Source organism: Perissodus microlepis, chromosome 6 (genome assembly GCF_051167445.1).
Source record: "Perissodus microlepis isolate ML-2025 ecotype Zambia chromosome 6, ASM5116744v1, whole genome shotgun sequence".
Taxonomy (NCBI): Eukaryota; Metazoa; Chordata; class Actinopteri; order Cichliformes; family Cichlidae; genus Perissodus; species Perissodus microlepis.
The window spans coordinates 18,496,094-18,515,952 of NC_140466.1; the positions used below are offsets into that span (position 1 = coordinate 18,496,094).

Consider the following 19,859-nt stretch of genomic DNA (forward strand, 5'->3'; position numbering starts at 1 on the left):
GGTTTGAATGCCTGATGTCACCTGTCCCAGCTCTGCCTACAACATCACCGTTCATTCTAATTTTACTGCTTTTAAATGACTGCATCATTTCCGTTTATCCTTTTCTTCTATAACATGTACTACCTCTTTTTCCCTCAACTACAGGAGGACCAGACTCCCCTGCACATTGCATCCCGTCTGGGAAAAACAGACATTGTCCAGCTACTATTACAGCACATGGCCTACCCGGATGCTGCCACCACAAATGGCTACACTCCTCTCCACATTTCAGCCAGAGAGGGGCAGGTGGAGACAGCTGCTGTGCTCCTGGAGGCTGGAGCTTCACACTCAATGGCCACCAAGGTGAACAGAGGATGAATGCATGTAGACAGATAAATAACATGTGATAAGTTAAATCAGTGGAATTTTAATTAATCCCTTTTACATCTACAGAAAGGATTCACTCCATTACATGTAGCAGCAAAATATGGAAGCCTCGACATAGCAAAACTTCTCCTTCAGCGCAGAGCTCTTACTGATGATGCTGGCAAGGTGAGCTGAAGTTGTAGAAGCAGGTTCTGAAACAAAACCCAGCACTGAGGGTAATTGTCTTAATTTCAAAGAGAGACACATTACACTTAATCTTTGAGCATCTGATTGTTTTCTCTGAAACACAAATTATGGAATAAAACTGACTTGAAACAAAAAAAAACACACAAAAACACACACACAAAAATATCACAAAGGCTTGCAAAAAGTTTCATTAAATCAAATGCTTCTTTTCACAGAATGGCTTAACTCCACTACATGTGGCAGCTCATTATGACAACCAAGAGGTGGCGCTGCTGCTCCTGGATAAAGGTGCATCGCCTCATGCTACTGCAAAGGTTAGGCTGAGTTTTAAAGAAAAATAAAGGTCCATGAGAAGCTCACACTTGTTTGCATGTACTGTATTTCTATCACAGTGTATATCTTCTTTGTTTCCTCTGTTTTAGAATGGCTACACTCCTCTCCACATTGCAGCCAAAAAGAACCAGACAAACATTGCTTTAGCGCTACTGCAGTATGGAGCAGAGACCAATGCTTTAACGAAACAGGGAGTCAGCCCTCTGCATCTGGCAGCTCAGGAAGGACATGCAGAGATGGCCAGCCTCCTGCTGGGAAAAGGAGCCCATGTGAACACAGCGACAAAGGTCACACAGAAGCACAATCTTTATGACACTTTTTATTTATTAAAATAATTTGAAGTGGAAACAAGAAACACATGCACTCTACATACAGCTGTATAAAACTCTTTAGTTCTTAAGCTGAGTGCTCTATAAAAAACAGTTTTGTCGAATTTGTTCCATGAAGCAATTTATTACTATGTTAAGAAAAGTAATAAAATAAAAAAGTGTGAAGGATGGTAATGTGACATTGCTTTGTGTTTTACAGAGTGGACTAACTCCTCTGCATCTTGCTGCCCAAGAGGACAAAGTCACTGTAACAGAAGTACTAGCCAAACATGATGCCAACTTGGACCAGCAAACCAAAGTACAGACATGCATGTGCATGACAAATTTAACAAGTATACACAAAAGAAAATTGTTACTAGTAATGAAAACCTAACAGTATGCTAATCTACAAGAATTTTCCTGTGTGAATGACAGTATGTCTTGCTTACTTTCTGTTTATTCGCTTTATGTTTACATGTTAATATTTAAGTGTATCATATGGACGTGCATGTAAATACCTGCCATCCAGAGGCTTTTTAAAAACATAACAAAGTCTTCATATACGTCATATATTCAGGAAGTATTAAGATTGAGTTTAGTGCTTGCTTACAGAAGATCAGTTTTCATCTCTCACCCTCTCCCCCCTCGCTACAGCTTGGATATACCCCTCTGATTGTCGCCTGTCATTATGGAAATGCCAAGATGGTTAACTTCCTGTTACAACAAGGAGCCAGCGTCAACTCCAAAACCAAGGTTATATTTAAATCTTAAATTTGAAGCATGCAAGCTCTATTTAACTTAAACTACAGACACAGCGTGAAACAAAACTCAAATATAGCATCCCTTTCGTTTTAGTTTCTACTGTGACTTAACAAAATTTTGTTGTCTTCTTTTTAAACTTTTGTCCTGCAGAATGGTTACACGCCACTTCATCAAGCGGCACAACAAGGGAATACACACATAATTAATGTTTTATTACAACATGGGGCCAAGCCCAATACTACTACAGTGGTAAGACACAATAGAGCCCAAGCATTTACTTTTAACATGTGAAATATGTTGTGGAAAAAGTTCTGCTGGTACGCTATCGTATATCCTTCTCTCTGTTAGAATGGAAATACCGCTCTGTCAATTGCGAAACGTTTGGGTTACATTTCTGTGGTAGACACACTGAAAGTCGTCACTGAGGAGGTCATCACAACCACAACTGTAAGCTCATGATTGCTTTAGCCTCTGGAAATGGAGCCAGGAAATTTTTTTTAACTTAAACTATAACCTTTCTCTGTTTTGGTTGTCTATTTTCCATGACTCTGAATGGTGTTACATTAGACGGTTACAGAGAAACACAAACTGAATGTTCCAGAGACCATGACTGAGATTCTCGATGTGTCTGATGAAGAGGGTAAGTTACTTAAATGTAGAAAACAAGAATTTAGTGTGCTGCTCATCGATATCAAGCTAATTTTTTTATAGGAAAAAATTACTCCAGTCATGAGACACAATAAGTCATGACTGAGCTTCATTAAAAAATTATACCTCATTGTTCAAAAGTTGTAAAAAAGTGTATTGTAGGTGATGTAGTTTTGGATCTGAAAAAGTGCTCGAAGGGTTGAAGAAGAGCCATTATCTGAGATGTCTGTGGAGCTCATCTTTTCGATCCCCATATTACTTGCATAGTCAATGCAACATATATTACATATATATATATACATGAGAGAGAGAGAGTGTTATTAATTTTTTCATTGTTCATAACAAGGTTTGGCATTTTTGTTGTATCTGTTTTCCAGGTGAGGACACAATGACAGGTGATGGGGGAGAGTATCTAAGAGCAGAGGACCTCCGTGAGCTGGGAGATGACTCTCTGCCAGGACATTATCTAGATGGCTTCAATTACATGAGCCACAACTTGGACAGGTCAGAAACAGCACACACATATTGTATTTGACAAACATCTAAATTTGCTCACAGCAAACCTTCCTGATCTGCTGTTAGCCAAGTTCATCATCATAAGGAATACCTAAGTAATGCAGATATATACAGAAAAGGTCTGAGAAGATTCACCTTGGTTTTTCATCAGGCCCCAACACACTCCCATTCACCAAAGTTTCCATCAAAGAGAAGTTCTCATTGAAGATCTGCTTACAAGTCACCAGGTAAGCGTAGTATCCGTGGTCTAACCTTCAATAAAGTATCTTTAGACACTCGAGGTGAGTCCAACCAGCCTGCTGATGCTTGTTGTTCTTTAGGTGTCAACACTGTCTAGAGAGCATGAAAAGGACTCATTCCGTCTGAGCTGGGGTGCTGAACATCTTGATAATGTTGTGCTGTCCTCCAGTCTGCTACATTCTGGGTATAAACACACACAAACACACACAGAGAAAAACTCACACTCCTTTCTTTCAGAGAAAATCCAAATGTTGGGACTTAACCCAGGTGCAAACTTAACATACACATTCCCATTATGTCTGGAAATACTGAGGGTTTTTTTTAAATCCACAATTTGTAAAATCCACAAGATGCCATAAACTGTTTGTGGACTTGCATTAAATCAGCTTAGGGTGCACACTTTATCCAAATTTCTTTAGTAAATTATCCACAATCAAAAGCAGAATTGTCTTTATTGTCACTACACTCAGGTACAGTTTCATTTTGCATGGCGTCTCTTATAGAAATAAATACATTAAGCCCATCTTTGGAAATTCTACCAACCTGTTTATGGTAGCAGTGCCCTCTAAAGGCACATTGACTTCAAAGTAAAATCGATTTTTTTTTTACACTTGTAGCATTTTAATTTCAGAGTGAGCTTGGACATTAGAATTCAGACTAAAGACTCCATCTTTATACACAAAGGTGTACATCTTGGATAAACAGGCTATGTGGGCATTTCTAACTGGATCTTCTCATTTGCATTTTGCTTTGTGTACAGTATGTGCAGCAGCATGTCAAAGGATCAGCTGATATTGATTTTTTTTTAATGATTTACTTATACTCAAAGCATTATTCTGCCATTGTTGTGTATTTTCTGGTTCTATTTTAGTTTACTTGCTGATAAAGTCACCAAAGTTTAAGACACAAAATGGCATCTCGGTGCTTTGCAAGCCTTCATTTCAGTAAATCTTTCTCCTGTTTGCAGCTGTCCTTCAGCTTATATACCTCCTGCAACAAATTACTGACTGTTCTGCTGCTTGTGCTGGCTAATGCACTACTTCAAGGGTTGTCATTATATTCTGAAATAGATATTCCATCTTTTACATGCCCTTATTTTTTTCTGGTGTACTTTTGGTGTATTTTTCATACTTTCTCATGTGTCTTTTCTACTCCTTTTATTTTTGCTGCTGTGTAATTATCTGTCTGGTCAGGTTTTCTCACTTTTACTCATTCTTTTTTCTCTCTTTCTCTTTTGTTTATTTTGTTGTTGCTTCGATGTGCATTCTCTTATCTTCTCTGTGTTTGTGACTCTGTGTGTGTGTGTGTGTGTGTGTGTGTTGTTTTTGTATTCCGCTTCTAGCCGTTCCTCACCATGCCTAGACCATGACAACAGCAGGTGAAGTCTTTATTTTGTCTATTTTCTTATCTCCTTTGTGCCTTTACTTCTTTTTCTTTGTCACTTTTGAATGATTTTCTCATTTCCATCCTGTTTCTCTGCTTTATTTCATAATGAATGCCCTTACATTACCTGAAATAACCTGAAATAACCAATTTTTTTTTTTTATCCTTAGTGCAGCTCTAGCTGGCTTTGCCCTGTTTTTAATACAATTTAATTATATCGGTTCATAATACAACCTGTGTCCTGACCAGAATCTTGCAAGTTAAAAAATTAAAGCAGAATAAAACCAAAAAGTGTTTCTCCAGGATAAAGTGATATTTATTGAGACCTATTTATTATTAATGTCTCTTCTCAGGTTACAAAAATAGCCTTTTCTATTACCTTTAGTTGATTCAGTTGCCTTGTCAGCATGGACATTTTGCATCTTTATTTGTTTGAATTTGTTGAAACCAATTCATCCATTTCTGGTGCCTTTTCTTTAGCTTCCTGGTCAGCTTTATGGTAGATGCCAGAGGTGGAGCTATGCGTGGTTGCCGTCACAATGGTTTGCGAATTATTGTCCCACCAAGAAAGTGCTCTGCCCCGACACGGGTGACTTGCAGGCTGGTGAAGAGGCATCGTCTGGCCTCTATGCCACCTATGGTAGAGGGTGAAGGGCTGGCTGGTCGCATTATAGAAGTGGGACCCACTGGAGCCCAGTTCTTGGGGTAAGTTTGGTTGAGTGTGCGTGTGTTTGTGTGTGTCTGCGTGCATCTACTAACAGTTTGTGTACTTGCTGGTGGCTTTGTACTATCTGGTATAAGTGTGTTTCAGTAGTTGTGTGGTGTGTTCATACTTTCTTCTTCACTCCCCCTCTGTGCTGCGTATGGATCAGTAAGCTCCACCTACCTACAGCTCCACCCCCTCTGAATGAGGGTGAGAGCTTGGTCAGTCGCATCCTGCAGCTGGGTCCTCCAGGAACCAAGTTCCTCGGGTAGGACCATGTGAGGGTGATACCCAACCACCCTCAAATCCTAGTTACACGCCCACCCGTGTTTTTCCCTTGTCCTAAAATTTGATATTTTTTTTTTTTTAGTTTTTCATGATATATATATTAATTATTACAATTTATTTTTGTGGTGCTTCTTTTCTTTCTTTGAAGAGAAGCACAGCTTTACCACCTGACCTGTTATCTTAACCTGTTGAGTTTTCTTCATGCTTCCCACAAGCACCTATCTCCCCAATCATGTTTCTAGTTGGATTCTGGTCCTGATGTGAAATAGATGTTTATTTGTTTTTATGTTCGTACTTTGTGTTTTGAAATTAATTTTAACTGAGTTTTTATTGTTTTCTTTCTTCGTAAATTCATTCACATGTCAACCTAAACACTATGCTATCATTGATTTTTCTCTGGAGTTAGCGCTGAAAAGCATTAATTAGCATTAGTCCCATTTGTATTTGCTTTTACCTTGTCACACCTTTTAGGCCTGTGATTGTAGAGATCCCCCATTTTGCTGCTCTGCGGGGCACAGAGCGGGAGTTAGTGATCTTAAGGAGTGAAACAGGAGAGAGCTGGAAGGAACACCACTGTGACTTCACTGAAGAGGAACTGAACCAGATACTTAATGGCATGGATGAAAGTAAGGGATCTGAAGTGGCCTGTGATGTATAACCGTGATCGATAGGTTGATATCTGAAAGCATTTTATGTAAAACAATACATGAATGCCATAAAACGAGCAACACTAGAGCAGGAGAGAGTTGTCTCATAGATTTTAAAATGCTAGTATAATAATGTGAAGCACAGTACGTAAATAATAAAGGGAAAAAACAAAGCACTGACTTTATGCTTTCTTTCACAGAACTTGATTCCCCTGAGGAACTTGAAAAGAAAAGAATATGTCGCATCATCACCAGAGACTTCCCACAGTATTTTGCTGTTGTGTCAAGGATAAAGCAGGACAGTCATTTGATTGGTCCAGAGGGTGGGGTCCTCAGTAGTACTCTCGTGCCCCAGGTCCAGGCTGTATTCCCTGAAGGAGCCCTTACTAAGAAGATTAGAGTTGGGCTTCAGGTGTGTACATTCTTTGATTGTATACCAACTGAATATCCAAATTATGGCTATGAAGAAAAAAAAAATATGAATACATATTACCACATATCTTGCCCCAGGCTCAGCCTATTGATGTTGACATGGTGAGAAAGATTCTTGGTAATAAAGCAACGTTCAGCCCAATTGTCACATTGGAGCCAAGGAGAAGAAAGTTCCACAAACCCATCACAATGACAATCCCAATTCCCAAGACCTCCAATAGTGACACCACATTCAGTGGGGAGACCCCGACTTTACGTTTGCTTTGTAGTATTACAGGTAAGTATCTATAAATAAAACCCTTTGTTTTAGAAAGAAAACATCTTGGATGGTTTTCAGGCACATCTCATTGGATGACATATTGAAATGCTCCCGTGAACATCCTAATTTATTGTTCATGTTGTATTTGTTGCTTGTGCAATTGCTGTTTTTTTCATTATTTTATTAAGATTTCTATGTTTAAAATCTTAATATAAAGCTCTTTAGTCAATCTTTGATATTTTTCTTTGTGTGCTATTAAAAGAAATGACCTGATTTAATGGACGTAATTTATCAGAACTTCGTGGTGGTGGATGTATCTTGTCTTAAGTCCAATGAAAAGACAAATGCTGTCTGAAGATTAAAAAATATTGAGTGAACTGTTTTCAGAGGTTGGGTAACAAATCATCGGTTTACCTTTCAGGTGGTACCACTCCTGCACAATGGGAGGACATCACCGGCTCCACGCCTCTCACTTTTGTTAACCAATGTGTTTCCTTCACCACGAATGTGTCAGCAAGGTAAATCCTTTATTTGTTGGTAAATGACGACGCACAGTTGCAGTCTTACGATTGAAGGTTATAAACGTTTATGCTTAAATTTTTACCTGTTGATACTTACCTAAAAGTGTCGTTCATTTGTAGATTCTGGCTGATAGACTGCAGACAGATCCAGGAGTCTGTTGGTTTTGGCACTCAGGTCTACAGAGAAATCATCTGTGTCCCATACATGGCTAAGTTTGTCATTTTTGCTAAGACACTTGACCCCATTGAGGCTCGCCTACGGTGTTTTTGCATGACAGATGACAAGATGGACAAAACCTTGGAACAGCAAGAGAACTTCACTGAAGTCGCCCGCAGCCGAGATGTTGAGGTGCAGTGTAATACTGGGGAATAAATAAGGCAAATCAAATTGTGTGCACAGGTTTATCTAACGAGGGTTAGACAGTAATTGAGAAAAGTAGGTCGATGTCAATTAATGATGGTTAAGTGGGTATTTAAAGATTTTAAATCAGACGCAGGTTATTACTGACTGATTCTTATTAATATTGGTTCTTGTTCATTTCTGGAAAGAAATTGAATAATATTGTCCAAGAATTTTTGTTTCTTTTGAGCCATGGAAACATTTAGATTTGTCATATCCTGATACAGGTACTAGAGGGGAAACCTATATTTGCTGACTGCTTTGGAAACCTGGTGCCTCTTACCAAGAGTGGGCAGCACCATGTGTTCAGTTTCTATGCCTTCAAAGAGAACAGACTGGCCCTCTTTATTAAAGTATGACTTTAAATCTATTAAAATATATAAAATGTTTACTTTTTTACTCAGAAATTCACAAATCTAAATATATGCAAGTCAGAGACGTATTTTTTTCCCAAATATGAGCAGATTCGAGACACAGCACAGGAGCCATGTGGTCGATTGTCTTTTACCAAGGAACCACGCACGTACCGTAGTCTTAATCTCAATGCAATCTGCAACCTAAACATCACCCTTCCACCATACTCAAAGGTCAGCTTTTAAATATTTTATCATGTATGCTAGGTGATTTTAACTTTAACTTTGAAACTGCCGCATTGCTGATTTCTCCTCATTTTTATTCTTTTATTTAGGAGTCTGATTCAGACCAAGATGGAGATGATGAGGTAAATAAAGTTTGTTTGATTTCAGTCTATAGCAAAAAACCTAGATGGTATAATTAGGTTGCAGCTTACTGTGATTTGACTTCTTTTTTTTTTTCAGAGTGAGAAGAGTGACAAGAAATGTAAGTTGTTATTTTAGTATTTGTGCTCTATTAGAAGTTAGTTTTCTTATATATATTGTCACAATAGACCAAGTATCTAAAATGCATGATAGAAATTCATGCATTGAGACATTGTAAAAACTATTTTCAATAGTAATGGGCCTGTATATTATATGATAGTTATGCATTTATGCATCACAAGATTAACTTGAGATTGCTGGTCATAAATATTTTGAAGTATTAAGTCAAAAGATTTGCCTGTTATATATACTAACTACTAATTACTACTACTAACATTGTATGCAGTTACATGTTTGTAACTGGAGGATATGCTATGGCTGCTATACTTTATGTTCTCCTCACTCCAAACTCCACTGACTTTCCTATCATTTCAATTTTCCGCTATATTTGTTTTTATTAATTTCATACAAAGGTCAAAATAGTATTTTTTATATATATCTTCTCAAAATTGTTTGATTCTCTAGATATTTGTACTTGACGTTAATCTTAACTTACAGATAATTATGTTTTATGATAATAACATTTATTATGTAACAAGTATTTTTTTTGACATAATATTTTCTCATGTTAAACCTCAGCAGTTGTACCAGTCACGTGTAAAAATTGTTATTCACAGAAAAACAAACAATATCATGTTGTTTGTGCTTGATTACTAGCCAATTTATTATTACATAATTCATGTTCTATGATTTTCTTTAGCCACTGCTTTCTCCTTTGTTGTTTTATTTCTTTAAATTAATTTTTTTTTTTACTAAGTTACTTTCATTCACTCATTCACACAAATTTTAAATTTGGTTTACACTGTTTTACCTCACTATTTTTATTTTCTATATATGCTATCATGTCACAAAACTATAGGATTCTAGCAGTAACAACTTGTAAGCTATAATATTTAATAATAGTGAACACATCAAATAGAGTGTAAATGCTAAATATAACAGTATTTTATACTAACTAACAATTCTATATATTCTGTTGCTTACAGTTAGTAAGTATTGAAAAGAGACTAAAACAGTCAAGTAACAGTGATTCTGTTACTTTGCTTACCTCATATTTTCACTCAAATACCTAATAATTTTTTAATTCAAAGTTTATTATTTAAAAAAATGTTTATTTGTTGGCAAACATGACTATAATAGCAACAATCTTGAGAAGTTTTGTTTGTCTGTTTTCAGTCCTTCTTGTACCTTTGTTTCATATGTAGGTTTATCTGTTTCATCTTGTTTTTGGTATATCTTGCAATTCATTTTTAATGCATAGTCAAACAATTTATATTATTATGGTACTTATTTACATTTTATTCATTTTGTTACACCTCTTGGCTTTGCTTATGCTGTTGCTGCTCTACCGCTCTTCAAGTGTCTGGGGACTACTTTGTCTTCTTTGGTCTTCTTTTTGAGACTTCCTTATTCTCTGCCTTGTCATCTTCTAACTCTGTGAACTGAAGATGGATTTTTGATGGCATTATCTTGGTGACAATTTTCTGATGTCTCTCTCCCCCACTTCATTTGTCCCTTATGTTCTGTACCCTTTTTGGTTCTAAAATATTTTTCACTGAAGACGATGAATCTGAATCGACGGAGACATTCTCCTTAAGAACTAATCAACCTCTTGACCCTGCAACCCTTGCGAGCCCAGATCTCCTGTCAGACACACAAGATGTCAGAATGTCTGCTATCTTTACTCCAGATATCTATGAAGAAAGAGCTGAAACTAATAAATCGGAAGAAAGAGAATCTGTGGCCACTGTAGAACAGTTCAAAGACAGAGTAGAAAAGGCTGGTGAAATTAACGATCGGACGAATGTTAGTAAACTGAGAGGACAACAAATTGATGATATCAAAGATAAATTTTCACTCTATGGGGCCAATACCCTTGAAGAGCCAGTCATAAAGAACATTGACATTGAGAAACAAAGTTTAAGTAGATCTTACACAGATGTTAGAGACATCACATTGTTCTCCCCCCCTACCACACAGACAGAAAAATGCCTTGGCCAGAAATCTGCTAGGACATGTGGTTCTCAAGAAGATCTTGTCCAAGATGGATTTGAACAGGTCATTGAAAAGCATGCAAACAAAAAACACCCCCCAGATATCAAGAAACCTATTCGGAAAAAACTTAGAGACAGATCGCGTTCTGGATGTAGCAGTTCTGAGGGAGAGTTGGAAAGGATGAGCTCTGAGGAGTCTTTAGATGGTGATACTATTCTTAAAGAGAGTAGCCTTTTATCCACCCAAGTTGTCGAGCCACCAGCTTCTCCTTTGGTGGTTGAGACACCTATAGGATCAATAAAGGACAGGGTAAAAGCTTTACAGAACAAAGTTGAAGAGGAAGAAGTGCAAAAAGATACTAAAGTCTTTACATACGATGGAAAATCTTCTATTACCACAAAGAAAATGGAGGAAGCTATGCCAGAACTTCCCAGAGTTCCTAAGTCACCTAGATCTCAGACAGAAAGATTAGAGGAAACTATGTCAGTGAAGGACCTGATGAAAGCTTTCCAAACTGGGGAGGACCCGTCAAAGAGTAAATCTGGGCTTTTTGAACACCAATCCTTGCAGTCTTCTTGTATTTCCACATTGATTTCTGAATCACCAGGTTCGGAAACAGTGCATGATATAGAACAAAGACCTACACAGGAGCCAAAATCACAAATCCAAACTCAAAGGCCCACGATTTTCCATCAACAGAGTAGTGTCAAGAAAGGTGATCAAACAGACATCAAGGATGAACCAGCAAACTTAATCAGCTGTAAAGAATCACAGTTCACTTCAGACAGTGTTTATATTGAAAAGATGGTTACATTTAGTGATACTGTTCAACGAGATGATGAAAGTGTTAGCCCATTGCGAGAAGTATCAAACTTGTCAGAGAAGGAGGGATTCTCTGTGAAACATCTGATAAAAACATTCCAGACTGGGCAAGAAGATCAAAAAAGTAAAGTGGGACCTCATTCAACACTGATATTAGATTCTAATGATTCTGAAGAGAGAGAGACAACTGAACAAAGTCCTACACAGGAGCCAGAATCACAAAGCCAATCTCAGAGACCCACGGTTTTCCATTCAAAGAGTGACGCTGATGTACACGGCATCATAAAGACAGACACAGATGATCAATCACAAAGTTTAATCAAAACGGAACCACAGTTAATTTCAGACATTTCCCTGTTGAGAAAGACAGTTACGTTTGCTGACACAGTTCAGTATGATGCTGTTAGCCCACAGCAAGATGTGCCAGAGTTTTCAGAAAAGCAAAATGTGTCTGTTAAGGAGCTGATGAAAACATTCCAGTCTGTAAAAGACCCCTCAAAAACTAAAGTGGAACTTTTTGAACACAAACCTGTGGCTTCCTCTATTTCAACATTAATATCCCATTCAGGAGATTCTGCAGAGATACAGAGTACTGAACAAAGTCCTACAAAACAGATAAATACTCAAATCCAAAGTCAGACCCTCACAAATGTACATCAACAGAGTGATGCCAAGCAATATGACCAGGCAGAATTGGTTGATCAACCAGTAACCTTAATCAAAAAGGAATCACAGATAATTTCAGATATTCCTTATGGACAGTCACTAATATTTGTAGATACACTTCAGGGTGATCAATTATCTCTTAATAAGGGGCCAAAGATGTTACATAAAGATGCCATGTCTGTGAAGGAGCTGAGGAAAACATTTGAGTCTCAGAAAGACCCTTTGAAGAGTAAAGTTGGAGCACTAGAGTCAGAGTCAGGCATTAAGTGGAGTGAACACAGTCCCAGAAATGAGCCAAAATTGCAAACCCAAATGCAGAATATCACAACTTTCCAACCGCAGAGAGATGTGAAGGATTTAGAGGCCCAAACGGGCCCTCTACAGAATCCTGAGAGTTCACAACAAATGTTAGATATTTCTTGTTTTGGAGAAACAGTAAAAAATGCTTATGGAATTCAGTTAGATGACGGAAGGGTTAGCTCTTGGAGTGATGATTCAGAGTTATCAAGAAGGATAATGCAACTCGAAGAACCGGCTATTAGAAAGAGTATATCTGATGATTCACAGATTAGCCCTGATCGCAGACCTTCTGAGGACTTTAGTGCTGACATAAAAGCTGAGCTGGAGGAATGTCCAAAGTACCAGCAGTTCAAGCAAACAGCTTCAGATGTCAGACATCAACTTGAGACACCTGAAGAGGAGAGCTTTGCTCAGGATTCTGATACTTATTTTGAGGAAGACATAAGTCCCAAGTATCTTGAGAGTCACAAACATAAAGGCATTGATAAATCCTCAGAGACTAGTGTTATTACAACATATCACTCCAGCACTGGTGAGAGAGACAGTTCTGAAGGACTCATGTCAGGACTGAGCAATGAAATCCATTCGTACTCTACTAAAGAAGATGGAATGTACATTATACCATCAGAGGAAGATCAAATCCAAGTAGAGATAAAAACATCTAGTCAGGCTGATGTAATTAGAGAGAAAGAACTCATGCCAACTTCAGTAACTGAGACTTCACTCCAGGAGGTTTGCATTGACAAAACGGTACATCAGCAATCATATGAGCAATCTGCAAAAGCAAAAGAGATGGCAGGGATGCTATCCCTGCTGAACAGTGACCTGGATCAGTACCTCAGGGACAAGCCAGTGAAAAGTGAGCATGCAGAGGAGGTTGTTGTTCAGGAAAACTTTGAACAAGTTATTCACACCAAAATACATCAGTCTTCTAGTGCTGATATGAAGGATGATATTAATGATGAAGAGACACAGATTGATGTGGCTAAAGTAAAAGAACTAACACCATGTTCTATATCAGAGACTCCATTTCAAGAAACTTGCATTCAGAAAAGCTTAAGCCTACAACAGTCTTCAACAGAAAAGCAATCTACATCTGAGAAAAATATGTCTGGCCTGTTGTCACTTCTCAATAATGACTTAAATCAACATCTTCAGGAAAGGCCAATGGCAGTACAATCTGAACCAGAAGAAGATCTAGTCCATGAAAGTTATGAAGAAACTGTATTGTCAAGTAATGATTTACAGGACAAACTAGGTGGTGAGGAAAATGAAGTCCTGCAGACTAATGTAATTACAGAGAAAGGACTCACACCAACTCCTGTGAGCGAGACTCCATTTCAAGAAAATTGCACTGAGAGAAACTTAAAACAACAAGAATCTGCAAGTGAGAAGAATATGTCAGGCCTGATATCACTTCTTAGCAGTGACCTAGTTCAACATCTCAAAGAAAAGCCAGTGGCAATACAATCCCAACCACAAGAAGAGCTAGTCCATGAGAGGTTCCAACAAGTCATATTGACACGTGATGATTCGGAGGGCAAAATAAAGGGAGAGCCAAATGAAGAGCTTCAGACAGATGTAATTGGAGACAGAGAAATACCAAGTTCAGTGTTGGAAACTCCATTCCAAGAAGTTTGCATAGAGACAAAGGCACACCACCAGCCATCTACATCTGAGAAAAATATGTCTGGCATGTTGTCACTTCTTAGCAGTGACTTAGATCAACATCTTAAAGAAAAGTCTGTGGTAGTGCAATCTGAACCAGAAGAGGATGTAGTCCATGAGAGATGTGAACAAACTATAGTGAAAAGCAATGATTTACAGGTCAAAATAGGGGAAGAAACAAATGAAGAGCTGCTGACTGATGTAATTAGAAAGGAAAAATTCACAGCAACTTTGGTAAGTGACACTCCATTCCAGGAGGTTTGCACAGAGAGAAAGGCACACCACCAGCAATCTACGTCTGAGAAAAATATGTCTGGCATGTTGTCACTTCTGAGTCATGACTTAGATCAACACCTGAAGGAAAAGCCAATGGCAATGCAGTCTGAACCAGGAGGAGATCTAGTCTGTGAGAGATGGGAACAAATTATAATAAAAAGTAATGATTTACAGGTCAAAATAGGGGAAGAGCCAACTGAAGACCCACAGTCTGATGAAATTAGAGAGAAAGAGCTCATGCCAACTTCAGTAACTGAGACTCCATTCCAGGAGGTTTGCATTGACAAAAGGGCACATCAACAATCATATGAGCAATCCGCAAACCCAAAAGAGATGGCAGGGATGCTATCCCTGCTGAACAGCGACCTGGATCAGTACCTTAAGGACAAGCCAGTGAAAAGTGAGCATGCAGAGGAGGTTGTTGTTCAGGAAAACTTTGAACAAGTTATTCACACCAAAATACATCAGTCTTCTAGTGCTGATATGGAGGATGAGATGAATGCACAGACAGATGAACAGACACCGATTAATGTGGCTGAAGTAAAAGAACTAACACCATGTTCTATATCAGAGACTCCATTTCAAGAAACTTGCATTCAGAGAAACTTAAACCAACAACAGTTTACAACTGAGAAGAATATGTCAGGTATGGTATCACTTCTTAGCAGTGACCTAGTTCAACATCTCAACGAAAAGTCAGTGACAATACAATCCCAGCCACAGGAAGAGCTAGTCAATGAGAGGTTCCAACAAGTCATATTGACAAGTGATATTTCAATAGACATGATAAGGGGAGAACCAAGTGAAGACCTTCAGACAGATGTAAGTGGAGGCAGAGAACTAACACCAAGTAAACTGGTGGAAACTTCATTCCAAGAAATTTACATAGAGAGAAAGGCACAGCACCAGCCATCTGTATCTGAGAAAAATATGTCTGGCATGCTATCACTTCTTAGTCATGACTTAGATCAACATCTTCAGGAAAAGTCTGTGGCAATGCAATCTGAACCAGAAGAACATCTAGTCCACAAGAGATGTGAACAAATTATATTGTCAAGTAATGATTTACAGGACAAAATAGACGGTGAGGCAAATGAAAACCTGCACACTGATGTAATTAGAGAGAAAGAAATCATGCCAACTTTGGCAAGTGAGACTCCATTCCAGGAAGTTTGCCTTGAAAAAAAGGTACAATATCAACAGTCATACGATCCATCTACAGAACCAAAGGAGATGTCAGGCATGCTATCCCTGCTGAACAGTGACTTGGATCAGTACCTCAAGGACAAGCCAGTGAAAAGTGAGCATACAGAGGAGGTTGTTGTTCAGGAGAATTTTCAGCAAGTTATTCAAACCAAAATACATCAGTCTTCGAGTGCTGATATGGAGGATGAGATAGGTGCACAGATGCATGACCAGACACAGATTGATGTGGCTGAAGTAAAAGAACTAACACCATGTTCTATATCTGAGACTCAATTTCAAGAAACATGCATTGAGAGAAATTTAGAACAACCAAAGTCTACTACTGAGAAGAATATGTCAGGTATGGTATCACTTCTTAGCAGTGACCTAGTTCAGCATCTCAACGAAAAGTCAGTGACAATACAATCCCAGCCACAGGAAGAGCTAGTCCATGAGAGGTTTCAACAAGTCATATTGACACGTGATGATTTGGGGGGCAAAATAGAGGGAGAGTCAAAGGAAGAGCTTCAGACAGATGTAATTGGAAACAGAGAATCAGCTTTGGAAACTTCATTCCAAGAAGTTTGCATAGAGACAAAGGCACACCACCAGCAATCTACATCTGAAAAAAATATGTCTGGCATGTTGTCACTTCTTAGCAGTGACTTAGATCAACATCTTGAGGAAAAGTCTGTGGTAGTGCAATCTGAACCAGAAGTGGATGTAGTCCATGAGAGATGTGAACAAACTACTGTGAAAAATAATGATTTACAGGTCAAAATAGCAGAAGAGGCAAACAAAGAGCTTCAGACAGATGTAATTGGAGACAGAGAATCAGTGTTGGAAACTCCATTCCAAGAAGTTTACATAGAGACAAAGGCACACCACCAGCAATCTACATCTGAAAAAAATATGTCTGGCATGTTGTCACTTCTTAGCAGTGACTTAGATCAACATCTTGAGGAAAAGTCTGTGGTAGTGCAATCTGAACCAGAAGAGGATGTAGTCCATGAGAGATGTGAACAAACTACCATAAAAAGTAATGATTTACAGGTCAAAATATCAGAAGAAGAAATCGAAGAGCTGCAGACTGATGTAATGGTAGGCAGAGAAATACTAAGTTCAGTGGTAGAAACTCCATTCCAAGAAATTTGCATAGAGAGAAAGGCGCACCACCAGCCATCTACAACTGGGAAAAATATGTCTGGCATGCTATCAGTTCTTAGTCATGACTTAGATCAGCATCTTCAGGAAAAGTCAGCAGTAGTGCAATCTGAACCAGAAGAGGAACTAGTCCATGAGAGCTACAAGCAAGTTATAGCAATAAAGGACTTCAAACAAGAAACTCATGCCTTATCTCATGAACATAAAATGATGTCACCAGGAGATACAATTTTTGACAGCCTGGATATCACTAAAAAACCTTTGGAAAGTGGTTGGCACACATGTTCTAAAGAAGATGAAGGCCTGAAGAGTTTTTCATCTGAGGAAATTAAAACGGAATGGATGGTGGATGCACATGACTATAAAAGTGACCATGAAGATGTTAGTGTTGCTGTCTCTGATTCTGTTCTTTTTCAAGTACCAAGTGGTTTTAACACACTACAGCGACCGGCTGATTTAGAAAATCTAAACACTGTTGTATTTGATGACCCAGCTAATGAGTCATGTCATCGAGATTCACTAGAAGCTAGCCCTCTTGTGGAGGATAAATCGTCACAGAAATCCCCTGATTCAATTGAACCAAGCCCTACCAAAGAATCTCCTTGTCCAGACTCTCTTGAGGGAAGTCCTACTCAGTCAAACAATGCAGACGTTAAGATCCCAGCAAAGACTGCTGTATATGAAGATTATGCTTCCCAGCTCAGAGCATGTTTTGCTTATGAGAAAAATATTTACTCAGATGAATGTGAGCATGTTGAGCATGATAACAATCTTGAGACAACTGAAATACACAGTGAAAATAAAGAAGACAAATATTCTGAATCCACAAAGAGAGTAGCTCATGGTGACAGTCTTCACATGTTTGTAAGGCAAGGCTGTTTTGACACAGAAGAAAGGGCGGTTGATGGCACCAATAAACAGTTAACACCAGAAGAGGAGATGTTTAAAATGGCTGCAAAGATCAAAACATTTGAGGAGATGGAACAGGAGTCTAAACTGCGGATAGAAAAATCTTTTGATGCTATTGTACTATTAGAAACGAATGGTCATGAAAATGGTGAGGTTGATCTTAAATCTGGCCCGGTTTCACAGTCTGTCCCACAAGATGCAATAGAGAAAATAACAGAGAAATGTGTGACAGAAAGCATTCACAGACAAAAGGAGGCACTGAATATTACTTTTAATAAGAAGGAAGAAACTCAGTCAGATCCTAAAAGTACTCACTCAGTTGACAGTTCACTGTGTTTAACTGCAACTCCAGATGAACCTGATCAAGAATGTGAGTACTCTGTGCCACACAAAGATAAAGACACTATTGGAGGTGCAGTCACTGACATTCCTTTTTCTGGCTCAGATGAACATCATTTAAATGATGACAAAGAAGTTGGATCACCATTTACAATCGGTTCAGCTTCAGTCAGCCAACCTCAGACTACGGTGTGTACTAAAGAAGGAGAATTTGTTGTAGAGTGTGAGGGTCTTTGCATTTCAGAGGACAGAAAAACACCAGATAAAACACCAGGTGATGAAAAAACCCCTGATCCATTTCAGTTTCAAGAGGGAAAGCTATTTGAAATGACCAGAGGTGGAGCTATTGACATGACAAGAAGCCTTGATGAAGAAAGGGAAGCATATGCATTTTTTCATATTGGGAAACATCCAGTTGATGAAGTTGTCCCAGAAGAGACTGAACACTCTCAATCAAAGTCTTTAACTTTACAGATGAATGATTATGTCTCAGATGTAACCCATCAAGAAACCCCAAATTCATATTTGACTCAGGGTACCAGTGACAAAGCATCTAGTCCCAATTCTGAAACTGTCATCGTAGCTACAAGTGGAAAATCACAACTTGAGAAGCCACTTACTAAAGTTGAATGTGCCAGCTCTAGCTCTGCTTTAGACAATAAAAGCCTTGAAAGTCTCGGTCTAAGCTATCTAGACTCTACCATAGCTGATCTTCAATCAGACATATCCACAGTCGCTCATTCATTCTACTCAGACCAGAGCCATGATTTCTCAGATGATGATGATGATGATGATGACGTTGAGGAGGAAGAAGACCAGTGCTCAGTCATAGAGATGGCCTTTTCATCTGGTCAGCCTAGCATGCCAGCATATAATCAGGACTCACCCACACCTTTGACAAAACCAGCCACGGCAGTTAAGGGAGATGGTCATTATAAAAAAGCCAAGAAAGACACACAGATATCTCAAGTTCATGGAGAAGAAAAAAGTTCCACCTTAGCCCGTAGGACTAGATCTGAGGCTAGTGACATAAATAAATCCTCTGTAAAAGACAGCAGGAGTTATTCTGATGGTAGTCAACCCACTAATACAACTGACCTTTCCCCTTCCAAACTTACTGTAATGACGCAAGAAAAAGCTTTACCTCATATGATCTCGACATGCTCTTCTCCAAGGAAAGACAGCCAACTGTCCATGACTATAGAAACATCTGTTAGGCCTTCTTTGGATACCGATGATATAAGTAGCGCTAGTCACAAGAGCCCAGATTCTGTTATCTTCACATATGACATTCCTGCTTCGCATAGTTCAGGTTCTGATGGCAGTAGAGTAGAGCCAACAGAGCATTTGTCTTGTGAGACAGTGGATGTATTTGAATCCAGGCCTGCCTGGAATGAAACAGTGGAAACTCAGATGCAGAGAGTCATCGATGACCAAACTTCAGAATGTACGGCAGGTATGGCCAGACTCAAAGTGGGTTTTTACATTCTTATCTCTTCCTCTCAGCTGCAAGAGCCTTTTCCCTCCTCCTAAAAACAATATCAACATTACTCATTTTGCATTGCTTTCATATGTTGTGACTTGTCTGGTCCCACCTTGCACAGTTTAGTGTATTTTGTATGTGAGTATGTGTGCCCCTATGTGTATATTTTTGTGTTGTGCATGTAAGTTACTTTCCCATCTGTGTTTGTGAATATGCAGTCT

General features: G+C 38.7%; 1 protein-coding gene across 2 annotated transcripts in view; it reads left to right on the plus strand.

The window, feature by feature from the left end:
* LOC146385497 (uncharacterized) overlaps nucleotides 1-19,859 on the plus strand; it is a 76,128-nt gene that overhangs the window by 29,422 nt on the left and 26,847 nt on the right. The window contains exons 14-38 of one of the 2 annotated variants that reach the window (XM_084931265.1): nucleotides 145-342; nucleotides 433-531; nucleotides 768-866; nucleotides 975-1,172; nucleotides 1,414-1,512; nucleotides 1,848-1,946; nucleotides 2,106-2,204; nucleotides 2,304-2,402; nucleotides 2,523-2,595; nucleotides 2,981-3,107; nucleotides 3,271-3,346; nucleotides 3,440-3,543; nucleotides 4,702-4,737; nucleotides 5,223-5,447; nucleotides 5,615-5,713; nucleotides 6,205-6,359; nucleotides 6,581-6,792; nucleotides 6,891-7,089; nucleotides 7,493-7,589; nucleotides 7,713-7,941; nucleotides 8,220-8,345; nucleotides 8,457-8,579; nucleotides 8,681-8,713; nucleotides 8,811-8,832; nucleotides 10,393-19,611. In XM_084931265.1, the coding sequence (XP_084787391.1) occupies nucleotides 145-342; nucleotides 433-531; nucleotides 768-866; nucleotides 975-1,172; nucleotides 1,414-1,512; nucleotides 1,848-1,946; nucleotides 2,106-2,204; nucleotides 2,304-2,402; nucleotides 2,523-2,595; nucleotides 2,981-3,107; nucleotides 3,271-3,346; nucleotides 3,440-3,543; nucleotides 4,702-4,737; nucleotides 5,223-5,447; nucleotides 5,615-5,713; nucleotides 6,205-6,359; nucleotides 6,581-6,792; nucleotides 6,891-7,089; nucleotides 7,493-7,589; nucleotides 7,713-7,941; nucleotides 8,220-8,345; nucleotides 8,457-8,579; nucleotides 8,681-8,713; nucleotides 8,811-8,832; nucleotides 10,393-19,611 (12,145 nt within the window). The remainder of the gene's footprint in view (nucleotides 1-144; nucleotides 343-432; nucleotides 532-767; nucleotides 867-974; nucleotides 1,173-1,413; nucleotides 1,513-1,847; nucleotides 1,947-2,105; nucleotides 2,205-2,303; nucleotides 2,403-2,522; nucleotides 2,596-2,980; nucleotides 3,108-3,270; nucleotides 3,347-3,439; nucleotides 3,544-4,701; nucleotides 4,738-5,222; nucleotides 5,448-5,614; nucleotides 5,714-6,204; nucleotides 6,360-6,580; nucleotides 6,793-6,890; nucleotides 7,090-7,492; nucleotides 7,590-7,712; nucleotides 7,942-8,219; nucleotides 8,346-8,456; nucleotides 8,580-8,680; nucleotides 8,714-8,810; nucleotides 8,833-10,392; nucleotides 19,612-19,859) is intronic. The other variant, XM_084931266.1, reaches the window with a different exon arrangement.